Source organism: Cherax quadricarinatus, chromosome 91, assembly GCF_038502225.1.
Source record: "Cherax quadricarinatus isolate ZL_2023a chromosome 91, ASM3850222v1, whole genome shotgun sequence".
Taxonomy (NCBI): Eukaryota; Metazoa; Arthropoda; class Malacostraca; order Decapoda; family Parastacidae; genus Cherax; species Cherax quadricarinatus.
In genome coordinates this window covers 1,289,896-1,306,872 of record NC_091382.1, presented here as the reverse complement: position 1 = coordinate 1,306,872, position 16,977 = coordinate 1,289,896, and the positions used below count along the sequence as shown (strand labels likewise).

At 37.4% G+C, this 16,977-nt stretch overlaps 1 protein-coding gene across 14 annotated transcripts in view; it reads right to left on the bottom strand.

Moving 5' to 3' along the window:
- Positions 1 to 8,467: 8,467 nt before the first annotated feature.
- Positions 8,468 to 16,977, bottom strand: part of dop (microtubule-associated serine/threonine (MAST) protein kinase dop) — a 227,401-nt gene continuing 218,891 nt past the window's right edge. For all 14 annotated transcript variants that reach the window (XM_070104302.1, XM_070104307.1, XM_053800069.2 and 11 more), the window contains one exon: positions 8,468 to 11,331. In XM_070104302.1, the coding sequence (XP_069960403.1) occupies positions 10,126 to 11,331 (1,206 nt within the window). In that variant the 3' untranslated portion in view covers positions 8,468 to 10,125. The remainder of the gene's footprint in view (positions 11,332 to 16,977) is intronic.

Here is a 16,977-nt window from a genome sequence, read left to right as displayed (position 1 = left end):
TAAGAACACTAGACCCGTAAGGGTCGTACAAGACTGCAAGTTATGGTTGGAGGTTTATAAGAGAACTAAACCTGTAAGGGTCGTACAATGCTGCATGCCATGGCTGGAGGTTTATAAAAGCGCTAAACCCATAAGGGCTGCACACTGGTCGGAGGCTTATAAGAGCGCTAAACCCGTAAGGGTCATACAAGGCTGCACAATAGTGTTCTTATAAACCTCCACCCATAGTGTGCAGCCTTGTACAACCCTTACGGGTTTAGCGCTCTTATAAACCTTCAATTATAGTGTGTAGCATTGTACGACCATTACGGGTTTAGTGCTCCTATAAACCTCCAGCCAGTGTGCAGCAGTGTATGACCCTTACGGATTTAGCGCTCTTATAAATCTCCAGCCACAAACCCGTAAGGGTCATACAATGCTGCAGATTAAGGCTATACAGCCCTGGAGGTTTGGCAAATGTCAGTTGGGCTGTCAATCCTGCTTAGAACTCTTCCACAGGCACTCTTGATTTCACTACAGGTATTTTTTTTATTAACCTGTTACTATTATGACCCCAACATAAAATGAGCAGACACTGTTGTGTTAAAAAAAAAAATTAATTTTACCTTCTGAAATGGTAGAAAATCTTTTCCATAAGGCAGTGGTACCAAAAATGCACCATGTTACAGAATTATGCAGAGGCAAAGCTGGCAGCTTGAGCACATCAGCTATTTCACCCACTTTAGAGTCCTATTTCAAGGCAATTCCATTGTTCAATTTAACCCAATTCTAGGTTATTTTGCTATTATGCCCTCTGTTCTGTTAATATAGCACAAGAAACTGCATATTCATCTAACAGAATTACTCTATATTGTGCAAAGGTATTGGCTAATTTTACACACACTTCATTAAATTCCAATTAAAAAAAAACATTCAAGCCAATAAAGAAATCTTTCATTATAATTGTCCCCAGATGTGGAAAAAGACGAGTACAGTTCAGAACATTTATTGGAGGAAATGTTTTGCCACCAGTCGCTTCTTCAGTCTTAATCTTTCTTTTAATAAATGTCTTGAACTGTACACAAGTGTCTTTTTCCACATCTTGTAGGTATCACCATTTCTCTAATGTCCACAGGCCTCTCCTATATAATAACACTTGCCCTCCATTTTGAATCCATTACACACAAAAAAAATCAAAGTTTCTGCCTATTTCTTGGATTAACCCGTAAACGGTCCAAGCAGATCTACGTTCACATGTGTAATGCTCCAAAAGTAGATCTACGTTTTTTTTACATATTTTCAAATATATAACAAAAAAAAAAAAATAAAAAAAGCAGATCAAAGTTTTTTACACATTTTCAAATGTAAAAAAAAAAAAGATCTATTTTTTTTACATACTTTCAAATGTTGAAAAAATATATATATACGTTTGGACCATTTACGGGTTAATAAAATATAACCAAGAATTTATTGCTCATAATTTAGGCCATCCCAATAACTGAAGCAAACCTAGTAAAAACCTATAAAACAGATAGGAGAGGCCTACCCGTCCTCAGGAATACCACCAAACATCAAACATTACTGCCACTTTGAGGCTTATTTCAACCTACTTCCTGTCTGAAATTGAACATAAACATATAGATTTTGCTAGTATGCCTTCCATTCTATCAAATGATATTAAGAAATGGACAACAGAACAACAATTACCCTAGAAAACACCTCAAAGTTATATTTTAAACCAAACAAGCTCAGATGTTTGTTTTTTCCATCTTAAACTGCCTGGGGCAGGTTTATTTTTATATTATGTGCACCCACCACACAAACCAATTAATAATAATAATTTTATTTCATCATGATTCTCCAATGTACAGGCCAAAATTTACTGCTCACAGCATCTTTGAATGCGTTGTGCTTAAAATAGATCCACGTGGGTAACACTGACATTAGATCTATGTGGGAGACTGTGAAAGGGTTAACCAGTGTTTATTACACAAGAATTTGCACCTTAACAAATGTCCAGTCTACAGTGACAACTAAACATGTATCAAGAACTAGTAAATATCCAGGCTACAGTGACAACTTAACAAGTATCAATATTACAATACTGCGATTTGTTGGCCGATACCAAATGCCAAATTATCATTGTACTGTACAGTATCATTAATGAATGGTGATGTATCTTACAATATTACTACTTATAATTATTTCCATTATCCTTTTCACTGTCCAGACCCCAGAAATTAATCTTGCTCCCAGTGCCCACTTTAAAACAAGAATTATTTTTTTATTTTGAACTAGCAGAAAATCTTTTTCTGAAGGTAATGACAAAGTACAAAATTTGATGGAAAACATGGAATTCCACTGGTGCAAAGTTAGCGATCTAGGAGCAATTTAGGCATTGGCGAGTTCTCCAATAAATAAATAAATTCCATTGCTCCTTTCAACTAAATTATTAGCCATTTCACTTGCATGCGTTACTAACAATTCAACTATTAAAACTACTCTATAAAGTACACAGAAGTCGGTAATTTGGCCAACTTTACACAAATTTAAAAACAGTGCAAAATAAACACATTAGACATTCATGGCACAAAAATATTTCTTCCATTCATTTATCATATCAACAGAGGCTTCTCCTTTATGACATCTGTTTTGTATTTTGAATTCTAATTCACAGAAAAACAGATTTACAATATTTCCCGGATAAAATATAACCTAGCATGACTGGTTATGGTCAGAATTTTGGTTTTCCCATCATGCAGTGTTGGACAGGATTTTTTTTTATATTGTGCACACACTGCAGACCCATTCTTTCTCATAGCTATGCCAAAATTTACTGCTCAAGGCTGAGCTCATGACATAGAAGTACATGAGGGACCCTGGCCTCAGTGATGTAGTTACATGTGACTGCCTTATCATTGTACTAATGCTCTTACTTTTGTAATGCAAATTTGTAATTTATTTACTACAATCATAAACATTACTACAATTTTAAATATTTAATATAACATTAATTATTATTACATTAAAACAATTACAAATTAATGACTGAGCCCAACAAGAGTTAATGATAAGGAATATGTAAGTGACCAGGAAAGGTGGTTAACCTCTGCTGCTCACTGACCCCTGAACAAACATACTGAATTCTGTCATCATAACCCATGTCACCTCACCCACCCAATGTTATCCAAACCTACCTCTTGCTGAAGTCCACTATACACAAAATGGACCACATATGAAAATCTGCAGAGAATCCTGGCAGCAAAAACTCATGCAAGCACCCCAGCACATGACAACAGAAGTGATGCAAGACTGATCAATTTAGGATGACCTACACAACCTCCAATTTTACTGCCATTCTCTCACTTTAGTAGTATTTTGTCTACTGAAGAAACACAGCCCCAGCAAAAACTCAATTTCTATATGGACCTACCTTGCCCTTCCTTAAATCAAACCTAAATGCCTCCCATTTCCTAGGCATTAATGACTCTCTGCTAGTTTACCACTTCTCCACAAAAACACGATAATCAACTTCCAGGAGAGGAAAATTTTTATTTTAATCGGAGCAAGTCCTAATGCTATAAGGATCATGCAGTGCCTGGGAAATGGGAGGCACTGAGGTTTAATCCAAGGAATGGGAGGATCCTTGCAAGTATTATTATTATTATTATCACACTGGCCGATTCCCACCAAGGCAGGGTGGCCCGAAAAAGAAAAACTTTCACCATCATTCACTCCATCACTGTCTTGCCAGAAGGGTGCTTTACACTACAGTTTTTAAACTGTAGTGTAAAGCACCCTTCTGGCAAGACAGTGATGGAGTATTATGAAAAAAATTTCATAGTTCACCACACCTATGGCCAAGCCTTTTGGTAGCTAATCTGATTAACTTGGCTTATGGTGCTAGCTGCACACAGTCGGTATGACATCCCAGCTCATCAGGAAGTTTCTTGTATCAAGTGCCTCACCATGCAGAAGGAGACTTAAGAACACACCTGGAAACCTAAGACATTTTATTATCTCTAAGTTAATATCTAGAAAATATGGGATGTGTGATGACTTATCAACCATGTTGGATATGAAAGTGGTACTCTTAGTCAGTCCTCATCTGCTAGGGACACTATGCAGGAGCTTGTACTAGAAAATAAACCATAATATCATAACATTACTCAGGTTGTATTTGCAAAACACTCAAACATGGTAAACTGGATTATAATCAAAAGGAGCACTAAACTGCAAGGGTCATACAGTGGTAAACTGGAGGAAGTAACACTGTATAAACAAATGACTGATTTGTGTGATTATGTAGACAGCATATGTGTTTTAAATTAGCCAGACTCAAGTCCTGGAGGTGAGAAGTACAGTGCCTGCATGCTAGAGGAGATATTTGCAGTTTGGAGGGGCATCTGAACTGTACTATTTGCATGCCTCTGGCAACACAGTGATGGAGTCAATGATGGTGAAGCTGCTGCTTTCAGGTCACTACCAGCTGTGTCTGGATCCATGATAGGTCTAGAAATGTATCCCTGGTGGATACAAGGGGCTACTCTGTGTACTCACCTAGTTGTGGTTGCAGGGGTCAGGTCACAGCTTCTGGCCCTGCCTCTTCACTGGTCACTTCTAGGTCACTCTTCCTCCTCCACGAGCTTTATCATACCTCTTCTTAAAACTATGTATGGACCCTGCCTCCACTACATCACTTCCCAGACTATTCCACTTTCTGATAACTCTGTGACTGATGAAATGCTTCCTAACATCCCTGTGATTCATTTGAGTCTTCAACTTCCAGCTGTGACCCCTTGTTGCTGTGTCCCATCTCTGTCCATTTTGTTGATTCCTCTCAGTATTTAATATGTTGTTATCTTATCCCCCCCCATCTCTCCTGTCCTCCAGTGTTATCAGGTCAATTTCCCTTAACCTCTCCTCCTAGGACATACCCCTTAGCTCTGGGATTAGTCTTGTTGCAAACCTATGCACTTTCTCCAGTTTCCTTATGTGCTTGGCAAGGTGTGGGTTCAAAACTGGTGCTGCATACTCCAATACAGGCCTAACGTACACAACGTACAGGGTCCTGAACTACTCCTTATTAAGATGTCGGAATGCTGTTCTTAGGTTTGCTATGTGCCTGTGTGCTGCAGCAGTTATTTGGTTGATGTGCCCGGTGTTATACTCACCCCAACATGCATGCATGCGTGCATGTGTACTCACCTAATTGTGGTTGCAGGGGTCGAGACACAACTCCTGGCCCCGTGTGTGTGTGTCTGTCTGCCTGTCTCCGTCCCTCCAAGCCAGGTATGTATGTCATGCCTAATAAGCCAAATGAAAATTTCTTTTTGCCAAAATCAGCGGAAATCAATCTGAGCATAACAAAAAAAATATACATGTCATAGATTTAATGTAATATTAAATAAATTTAAGTTGACCAATGATGACATATATATATTTACATACATATATCCTAGGTAGTAGGTTGGTAGACAGCAACTGCCCAGGGAGGTACTACCATCCTGCCAAGTGAGTGTAAAACGAAAGCCTGTAATTGTTTTACATGATGGTAGGATTGCTGGCGTCCTTTTTTCTGTCTCATAAACATGCAAGATTTCAGGTACGTCTTGCTACTTCTACTTACACTTAGGTCACACTACACATACATGTACAAGCGTATATATACATACCCCTCTGGGTTTTCTTCTATTTTCTTTCTAGTTCTTGTTCTTGTTTATTTCCTCTTATCTCCATGGGGAAGTGGAACAGAATTCTTCCTCCGTAAGCCATGCGTGTTGTAAGAGGCGACTAAAATGCCGGGAGCAAGGGGCTAGTAACCCCTTCTCCTATATATATTACTAAATTTGAAAGGAGAAACTTTCGTTTTTCCTTTTGGGCCACCCTGCCTCGGTGGGATACGGCCGGTGTGTTGAAAGAAAGATATATATATATTTTTTTTTTTCAACAAGTCGGCCGTCTCCCACCGAGGCAGTTTTAGGGAGGTTAGGTGAGGTTTCTAAGTTAGTTTCAGTCCAAAAATAAAAAACATTATACCATTGTTAATAAAATTAGCTATCAATCTGTAAAAAAAATTGTTTTTCAAGTTAATTCTTAAAGGAGTTCAGCCTATTTGGCTTATTTAATACAACATATAAATAACCTCAGCTTGCAAGTGTCCCAACACACGAGTTTTTTGAGATACGAGCCGTCACTTGGTCGATTTTTTGCTCTGAGTTACAAGCCAACATCCAAGTTACGAGCGAGCTTCCCCCTCAACCCACCTCGCTTGTTTATCTATGATTTTGTGCTTTAATTCCATGGACATTATCTTTTTCTTCTCAGTACTGTTCTTTGCACTTACTTTCTTAGGGCCCATGGTTAAAAAAAAAGAAATTTGGCAAAATAACTACACAAATGCAAGCAAAACACGAGAGAAATGCTTCCACAGCGAAGTAAACAGTGCACTGCGCCAGCTGGTGGCATCCTGAAGCTCCTCATTATTATTATTAATTTAGGGAACTGAAGCTCATTCATTATTATTATAATTATTATTATTCTTTCTTCAACACACCGGCCGTATCCCACCGAGGCAGGGTGGCCCAAAAGAAAAAAGAAAAGTTTCTCCTTTTACATTTAGTAATATATACAGGAGAAGAGGTTACTAGCCACTTGCTCCCGGCATTTTAGTCGCCTCTTACAACACGCATGGCTTACGGAGGAAGAATTCTGTTCCACTTCCCCATGGAGATAAGAGGACATGAACAAGAACTAGAAAGAAAATAGCAGAAAACCCAAAGGGGTGTGTATATATGCTTGTACATGTATGTGTAGTGTGACCTAAGTGTCAGTAGAAGTAGCAAGATGTACCTGAAATCTTGCATGTGTATGAGACAGAAAAAAAAAGACACCAGCAATCCTACCATCATGTAAAACAATTACAGGCTTCAGCTTTACACTCACTTGGCAGGACGGTAGTACCTCCCTGGGCGGTTGCTGTCTACCAACCTACTACCTTTAATTATAATTATTTGTATTAATTTAGAGAACTGGAGCACAGATCCAATTCCCTTGATCAAGAGCCCCTCACCAGAATCAAGGTTCCTTGATGGAAGCATTTCTCTCGTGTTTTGCTTGCATTTGTGTAGTTATTTTGCCAAATTTCATTTTTCTAACCATGGGTCCTAAGAAAGTAAGTGCAAAGGACAGTACTGAGAAGAAAATGATGATGATGATGTCCAATGAATTAAAGCATGAAATCATAAACACAAGCGAGGTGTGAGGTGTGCGGGTTGTTTTTGCGACACAGTACGAGCATAGTACGTACTTCTACTACGCTGGTACTGCCTCACATTAAGCATTAAGTGTAGCATTATTTCTTTACATTCGCTATTATGTTTTTATACAATATTTCTTATTTAATAATACGTTGTTTAAGTGTTTTCCTCATGAAACTAGTGCAGTTAGCCTCACAATCTTTGTTTTCTCTTATAATAAGATCTCTGAAGGGGAAGCACGGTCAGTGTGGGAGTGGCAATGGCCGCCACCACCCATCACACGACATTTTATTCATTCTAGAGTATATATATCATGTTTCTATGTTATTTATATTGTTTATTATGTCATATTAGATGAATTGTGATAGATAAATATAGTTGATATTAGCATCATACTGAAGTATTTTTGTCCTGCCTCCTGAGAGCAGGAATTCTGCTGGAACGGATTAATGGCATTTCAATTAATTTAAATGAGGAAAACTGACTTGATGTACGAGCAAATTGAGTTACAAGCTAGGTCACGGAACGAATTAAACTCGTAAGTCAAGGTTCCACTGTATAAACATACATACTGCATGGGGAAGTGCAGAAGAATCTTTGCTCTGTAAGTCATGCATGTCTTAAGATGGGACTAATATACCTGGAGCAAGGGAATTCTCCTGTATAAATTACTAAATGTAAAAAGAAAAACACTAGTTTTTTTTTTCTGATGGGGGAGGAGATGACCGTACCTTAAGGAAGATGGCTGGTGTGTTAAAAAATAATGTATGTATATTTAAAGTAATAACTTTTTATATTTAAATATTTGGTACTGCTCAGCAAGATAACTGGATAATTACATTTAACAATGATGTGACAACACTCAGAATGTTATGACACAATGGATAAAAAATTTCTTGATTACAATAAATTTTGACTAATATTAAAGGACAAACTCAACCTATCAATCAATTAACTAACAGAAGATACTGGGTGGACCATACTGATTGCACATCTGCAGGATATTGCTAGAAATTGAAAAAGTATGATACATATGTATACATGTTTAAATCAAGGAAATATAGAAAATTACACTTGTTAAATGGATGCTCAAAGCTGACATGCATTTCATCGTATTTAATGTTAGACTACAGCAGTAAATGCATGAATTGAGTAGAAAATGTCCCGTCCTGTAGCTCCTGTCCCCAGGAACATCTCTCTCTCTTGACCAGTGGCAAAAACAAACAAAAAAAATAATATACATGTATTTTTCAGTGCTTTACCATATATAACCTTACATTTTTTATACATAATATTGGTCTATCCATTAACTGGGCTTTACAGGGAAGACCTCTTGTACATTAAACCAGCGAGACAGATGTGACCACTGGTCTCTTAATTAACTGCTCTATTGAATAACATTAGCAGAGAAACTGCACTGACTAACCACATTTTGAAAATCATAATTAAATATCATTAACTGATAAACTACAAACACTATACATGGAAAATAAGGATTCTTCTTTACAAATGGTTTCTACACAATATACAAATTTTCCTCACAGCTATCTAATGGGAGACTGGTGTCACTTTCTACTGCTAGATAAAAGCTTCAAACATGACCTGACCATCAACAAGGTCTAATGACAAATGCATTAAGGAAGCATTAGTTAGTGTCCATAAAAACATTAAGTCATCTTGTACATGACCTACAGGTAAGTCTGGTGACTTTTACAATAAAACAAGTTTTTCAAAACCCACATAGTAAGGTGGTTCTTCACTAAATTTTCACCCATAAAAACTTTTGTTCTAATCTTCAAATTCCCTTAACTTTGAATTAATGCTAAAGAATCTCAAGCAACTAATGCTATACACAAAGTGCCAATGGTGCCTTACAATATGAACTAAGGGGCCAATAGTTTGCTACCATGGAAATGCAATGCTTATGCACATAGTGAGGCAGGCAGGCAGGCACCCAGCCCAGGGATGTAGTGGCAAAAACATCTTCCATATTAAGTACACAAATACATCTTTCAACAACAGGAAATCACAAGCAGAACACAATGTCACCAAGAGCTTCACCAAACCACAGCCATCAACTTTATATTTTGAATTGGACTTCTGATCCAAGGCATTGGAGCTACTCTCCCCTTCCTTGGTTCAAGCCTAACTGCCTCCCATTCCCCAGGCGCTGTATAAACCCCTATGGATTTAGCGCTTTTCCATGAATATTATATTAATCATTATTTTAAATTACTGTACTTTTATAACCTGAGGGTAGCAGACTGGAAAGTGAATTGTTTAAAAACCTAACTTCCAGAAAACAACTCCAACATGGCAACTTTGAGGGTGTACAGCAACATGACAATGAGGGACAAAATATACACAGTACTGGAAAAATTCCATGAACATGACAAATGAATATGAGTACATACATTAATATTCATAATCTGCAAATATAACACATTCAACTCTAAATTTGTAAGTAAAAACGTAAAAATCTTTGAGATAAAGAAACATATTACATTAAAGTATTTACAAAATGACAGGGACCAAAGAATGCAAGTGCCTAAGTATGGATGACTTTATTAGACACTAAAGCTTGAGACTGTCATGGTCTCTGTATTATCACAATAGTAGCAACACAACCATGCCTTGTGGCATCACAACAACTCCACAACTTTACACATACCAACAATCACCAGGAATGATTTCAGTAGCTTAGCTACTATACTTAATATTTTAAGATTCATCCAGAAAGAAAGGGAAGATATCATCACAGGCTGCAGGTGTCTCCTTACTTTTTTTCGGAGAAGGCATGCCGCGGTCCTGCCCAAAATACACACAAGTGTTGAAGGCACAAATCTGTGCCACTTGGAGCTACAGGCAGGCCAGCGGTGGGCCAACCCTAGGAGGTACCCTCTTTTTCCTTGCCTGCCTTGAACAGCTCCCGCTTCTCTTGTGCAGTACGACGAGATTCTCGCTTACTGTCTTCTCTCCTCAAATCCCTATTGTCTTTGCGACCACGACTGTCACTGCGATGCTTTTCTCGTCCCTCTACAAGATCCTTACTGCCTCTTCTCTCAACCATTTGGTAACCTTGACTGCTTCTTGTAGGTATGCTTGGTTGAGAACGTTCTTCACAACACGATCCTGAAACTCCTACGCCCCCACAGCAAACACTGTTGGTCCCTGGCAGTGATCCTCTGCCTCCCTGGGGGCCTTCACAAAAATTTGTTCGTGCTGCTTCCTGTCTCTCAGGTGAATCTAGCTCCTCTGGGGCTTCTTCCAAAGTGCTTGTTGGAAGGGTTGGTGGAATACTGACTGCACTGCAGAAGCGCTGGGTGAGCAATGTTGGAGCAACTGATCGAACAACAGTTGGCGTCTCGTAATTAGGAGGCGACTGTGATGTTACGGTTAGTCTTGGTGGATTATTTCCTAATTTTGGAGATGGCGTAGCCAGAGGGCTGATGGTTGTTGTGCCTTTTGCTTCAGCTGATCTTGGATGAAGACGATCGGGTGAAAGTGCTCGACGGAGCAACGGAGAGCCAGGTTCAGCACTTTTGGGTCTTCCTAAGCATTTTTTTGTGGCTGGTCCAGGAGTTAGAGATGATCCAGGAGAGTAAGTCTGAGTAGTATTGGAGGAACCAGGACAATGATGATGATAATGATGGTGATGGTGGTGATTATGATTGTGAACCAAAGGTGAGGGGGATCTAGTAGGAGATGCTGGTAAAGGAGAAGGGGAAGGAGTGCGAGCCAGAGGAGAAAGGGGAATATGCCCAACCGATTTCCGTCTATTAGGCGAACGGAAACTTTTCACATTCGTTACTTTATGGTTAACAACATGCAAGGATGAAGGGCGCTGATGAAGTGTTGATGAGCCTGCTGGAGAGTTAGGTACAGAGGATGTTGGTGATGATGATCCAGAGGAATTGAGGGGACTCTGAACTTGTTCCACAGATGGGGAGAAGAGTCTTGCAGTAGGAGGTGAATGAGGAGACTTGCAGCGTGTTGGGGAGCTGGGGATGCTGTCCTGAGAGGAAACAGAGCGATTCAGAGACTGGAAGCTTCGACTTGGCGTTAACATTGGTGGCGATGCAGAGGCAGCAAGCTGAAAATATTACAGATTTATATTAGATATAATTATGGTTTGTTCTACTGATCCAGAAAATTCTTAGAAGATTAACAGGAAGAAATATTGCATCATTGAAATGGTGAAATAATTAAACAAGTTAATGCATCATACAGTTAGTTAAAAGCTTTTAAACAAATTAAATAAAGTTTTAAAACAACTAATTACCTTAGGTGTTTTATATATATATATATATATATATATATATATATATATATATATATATATATATATATATATATATATATATATATATATATATATATATATATATATATATATATATATATATATATATATATATATATATATATATATATATATATATATATATATATATATATATATATATATATATATATATATATATATATATATATATATATATATATATATATATATATATATATATATATATATATATATATATATATATATATATATATATATATATATATATATATATATATATATATATATATATATATATATATATATATATATATATATATATATATATATGTGTGTGTGTGTGTGTGTGTGTGCAACCATACTGATAAAAACAAAATGGCATTTTTGGGAATAAAATTTTGAAATGATCATGCAAACTCTGTAATTAGCTAATACTTTCTAACAGATTAATATAAGTTTCTTAACTGACCTACTTGTCTATAAGAATCACTTTGTTGTCCCACAAGTGTACTAATCTATGAACTAAGGCTATATATTAACTAGACTCAGCACAACAGAAACTAATCAATACACACAGGCTTCAGATTAGTGTTATATACACAATGTTAATTTAAGAACAAACACTCACGGTTGTATACTGTGTATATGTGATGCTTACATCAACTATTCCACCCACCATTGCTATATTATGTACAACACTGGGGACTGCCATATTATAACACTGGGGGCCATAATCACTATTATGTACAACACAGGGACCACCATCACTGTTATATTACATACAACACTGGGGACCACCATTGCCATATTACATACAATACTGGGACCACCATCACCACTATATTATACACTACACTGGGGACCACCATCACCATATTGCATACAACACTGGGGACCACCACTGCCATACTATATACTACACTGGGGACCACCATTACTATATTACAACACTGGAGACCACCACTGCCATACTATATACTACACTGGAGACCACCATCACTATATTACAACACTGGGGACCACCATCACTATATTACAACACTGGAGACTACCATCACTTTATTACAACACTGGGGACCACCATCACTATACTGCAACACTGGGGACCATCACTGTATTACAACACTGGGGACCACCATCACTATACTACAACACTGGGGACCACCATCACTATACAACACTGGGGACCACCATCACTATATTACAACACTGGGGACCACCATCACTATACTACAACACTGGGGACCACCATCACTATACTACAACACTGGGGACCACCATCACTATATTACAACACTTGGGACCACCATCAATGCTATATTACATAAAACACTGGGGAACACCATCGGTGCTATATTACATACAACTCTGGGGAACACCATTAATGCTATATTACATACAACTCTGGGGAACACCATTAATGCTATATTACATACAAGACTGGGACCACCATCAATGCTATATTACATACAAGACTGGGACCACCATCAATGCTATATTACATACAACACTGGGAACCACCATCTATGCTATATTACACACAAAGCTGGGGGCCATAAACACTCAACATTTCCATTATTCCTCAAGAAAAACAGTGAAATATTGCTATTCAAATTTCTTACACACAATATTATTTCTGCAATAAAAAGCAAGAATTTCCCTTAATTTTAAGAATTTGCTTCATTATGGTTCACTATTTTACTTGGTAAAATGTGATGACTGAACACTGGCAAACTGTGAACACATTATATAGGAGAACGTGAGCAAAATTTTCCCAATACGCATGACAAATAACAAACACGGGTATAGTCACGTGAAAAGTGAGGAATCACTGACAGAAAAATGAAAGGCAGATAAAAAGAAATCTGTACATCTTGGCCCCTTGTTATTTCTGTTTCATTGTCCTGGTCATGTGATTTTTCAGTGATCAGTGTTTATAACATTTTAATCTAAGCATACAGCCATATATTTACATGAATTAAGCGTGACAAATTAATGAAAATCAACTTATGATAACTTAATGTGTTTGAATCTAAAACTTCAAATGCCATTTACACAAATTTCTACTTCCCTTCATGTACTTCCTTTATTGTGAAAAACTAACAAATGAAATATAACTTAGATAGTGAAGGTAATGAAACACACACTTTGTATCTTACTGAGAAGATATCCTTCAGAGATTATCCAGCAGCTACAAGGGTTTAGCGCAGTCTTAATCTAATAATTAAATGAAGCTACCAGCTGTTACATCACAAATGCTACACAGAGGGAAGTAACATTACCCAGATTTTCAGTTGTTATATATTCTCCAGCCTGACTAGTAATGCTTTAAAAGAAAAAGAAAAATCCATGGATTCTGTACCATTTTGGAAACAATTTTCAATACCTTAAGAACTGAATGTATATATCAATCAAGAAATCATTTAACAAGAGACTGCCTATCTATACTGAAGTACAGTACTGTATGTATACAAATTGCTTTTTAAGGTTGAAAATAATATATGTTATAATAAACTCGCATATTACACTAATGAATTATATTATCTCACAATGTCAAGATTTATGAAAAACATGCAGTTCCTAAAAGACCATAAAGATATCTTAAGAACTAACAGTTAACATTTTGTCACTGATCTTTAACCCTTTAACTATCCAAACATAGAAATACTCTGTTATTGTTAGCGCTCCAAATGTAGATCAACATTTTATTTTTCCTGCCTCCAAATTTGGCACGATTGGCCCGAGATGCCTGGTCAGCACAGAATGAGTCTTAGCACTCGGTGTGTGCAGTATTTAAAAAAATCTGGGACCACTTAAACTGAGTGCCAGCTAGAACAAACAGTACGGCACACACCAGGGATTCACTGAAGTCATGTCGTATTAACTCTTCTTTTACGAGGAAAGTGATGTTGACCCCGAGTTTAGTGGCTTTGAGGTGGATGTAGCCATAAGTGGTTGAGGAAATATTAAAAACCTCAATAACCCATGTGCAACATCCTTTCAATTTTGGTACCACTGGTAGTGTCATCCTGCCAGAATGTCCTATAACCTATGCCCTAAGTAAAGAGAAACAATTCTGGAATGTGTAGTATGTTTTTGGCTGGCTGATTGGCTGTCTCTATCTCCATCTGTCTGTCTGTAACTATCTCTGTCTGTCTATCTCTGTCTCTATCTCACAGGTACACATAAATACAATTATACATAGTGTAAATTACCTAGGATAACCCCAAAAATCCAGATAAAGTGCTATATTGTGCTTGTAGATATAATGCATAATAAGCATGACTGACAAGTAATATGCATTGACGCATTGTCACTTGTTCAGGAATCAGATGTGACGACTCTGCATCAGGTGTAATACCTGTTTATTCACGAGTCGCTCTCTCTGAGACAAAGACAGATATGCAGAGACAGAGATAACCAGAGCTAGACTGACAGACATGTTTATGTGTAACAGTGAAAACAAATAAAGCCAATGTAATGCAAGATCATCACATGTCACTCCACTGCTGCAGTGTCAGCAGTGGAGTGACACTCGTCTTACACCATGCATCAGGGAAACATTGCTGGGACCTATAAATACTATGTATATATTTCTAGACAATAGTATGTGACTAAGGTAAGTGATAATGCTTACCTGTCACTGTGTTTGTGACTACAGTGGACCCCCAACATTCGATGGCATCGACATTCGATAAATCCGACATTCGATGCATTTTAACGCAAAAATTTTGCCTCGACATTCGATGGAAAACACGACATTCGATACGATTCGTACAAGACGTGTCCACGTGTGGCCTGAACTGCCCCGTGTGTGCCAGTGTTTACAAGCCAGCCAGTGTGTGCACTTCTAAGGATACATTCGGTACATTCCATATTATCCATATTATCACTGTTTTTGGTGCTTGTTTCTGCAAAATAAGTAACCATGGGCCCCCAAGAAAGCTTCTAGTGCCAACCCTTTGAGAAAAAAGGTGCTAATGACTATTGAAATGATGAAAGAGATAATTGCAAAGTACGAAAGTGGAGTGCGTGTGTCGGAGTGCATGATGATTTGGTAAAGAAATTGCCTGCAACTAGTGGTGATGTGAGTGAATTTAAGGCCAGCAAAGGTTGGTTTGAAAGATTTAAGAATCGTAGTGGCATACACAGTGTGGTAAGGCATGGTGAGGCTCCCAGTTCAAGTCCTAATGGAAGGGGATTCCCCTTCTAAACACTAACACCATCCACACTCTCCCATCCCATCAATCATCACCAGATCTTCATTAAAGGTAAGTGTCAATTATTCTATTGTTATTAATCTATTATTATTATTGTTGTTATTGTGTTTATTCTATTGCATTAAACTTAATATTTCCATGTGGTAAAATTTTTTTTTCATACTTTTGGGTGTCTTGCACGGATTAATTTGATTTCCATTATTTCTTATGGGGAAAATTAATTTGACTTTCAATATTTTCGACATTCGATAGCTCTAAGGAACAGATTAGTATCGAATGTCGAGGGTCCACTGTATTTGAGTACTACACTACACTAATATTAGAGTCAGAACATAGATTGGCTATGAAATCACAAAAACTACTGCAAATTGTTATTATCAGAACATAAAAATTGTATGAATTAACCCTTTGACTGTCATGACCCCAAATCCTTTCTGTGTCGCAGAAAAAAACAAAAAAAAAATTCTTATGAAATGATAGAGAATCTTTTCCTGGTGGTAATGACACCAAAAGTATGAAATTTGATGGAAAACTTTCGGAATTATGCTCTCGTGAAATTAACGATCTCGGCGATATTTACGCATAGGCGATTTTGCCCACGTTGAGCCCTATTTTCGGCCAATTCCATTGCTCCAGTCAACCAAACTCATAGCTATTTCTTTAGAACTCCATTTGTTCTATCGATTGATTACAAGAAACCGCCCATTTACTGATTTCAAGTACCCAATAAAGGGGTCAGAAATTGGCAATCTAGCCAATTTCACACAAATGAAAAAAGATGCCAATTTCAAAATAGGGTTCAGAATAAACAATGCAGACATCCCTGGCACTAAAATAACATTACCTCTGTTCATTAGTCACATCTCCAGGCCCCTCTTATATTACTCTTGCCTTCTGTTTTGAATTTTTATTCACACCAAAAGTAGAAGATTTACTGTCATGCAGACTACTGCATTATTGTAATAATTGCATAAATAATGTCAACCCATTATGACTGCATATTAGAATAGCTAGTTGGACACTGATTGGAATTGGATGGTGATGTCATTTGTTTACTCTTGAACATTGGCAAAAATCAAATTTTCCGCTACCTTTAAGCTTAATTTCAAGGTCCTTTTAATCGTGAAACCAATCAAAATCATCCCTATTTCTGTAATGTCTTCCATTCTATCAAATGAGACCAAGAAAACGAGAATACAACCATAAATACTAT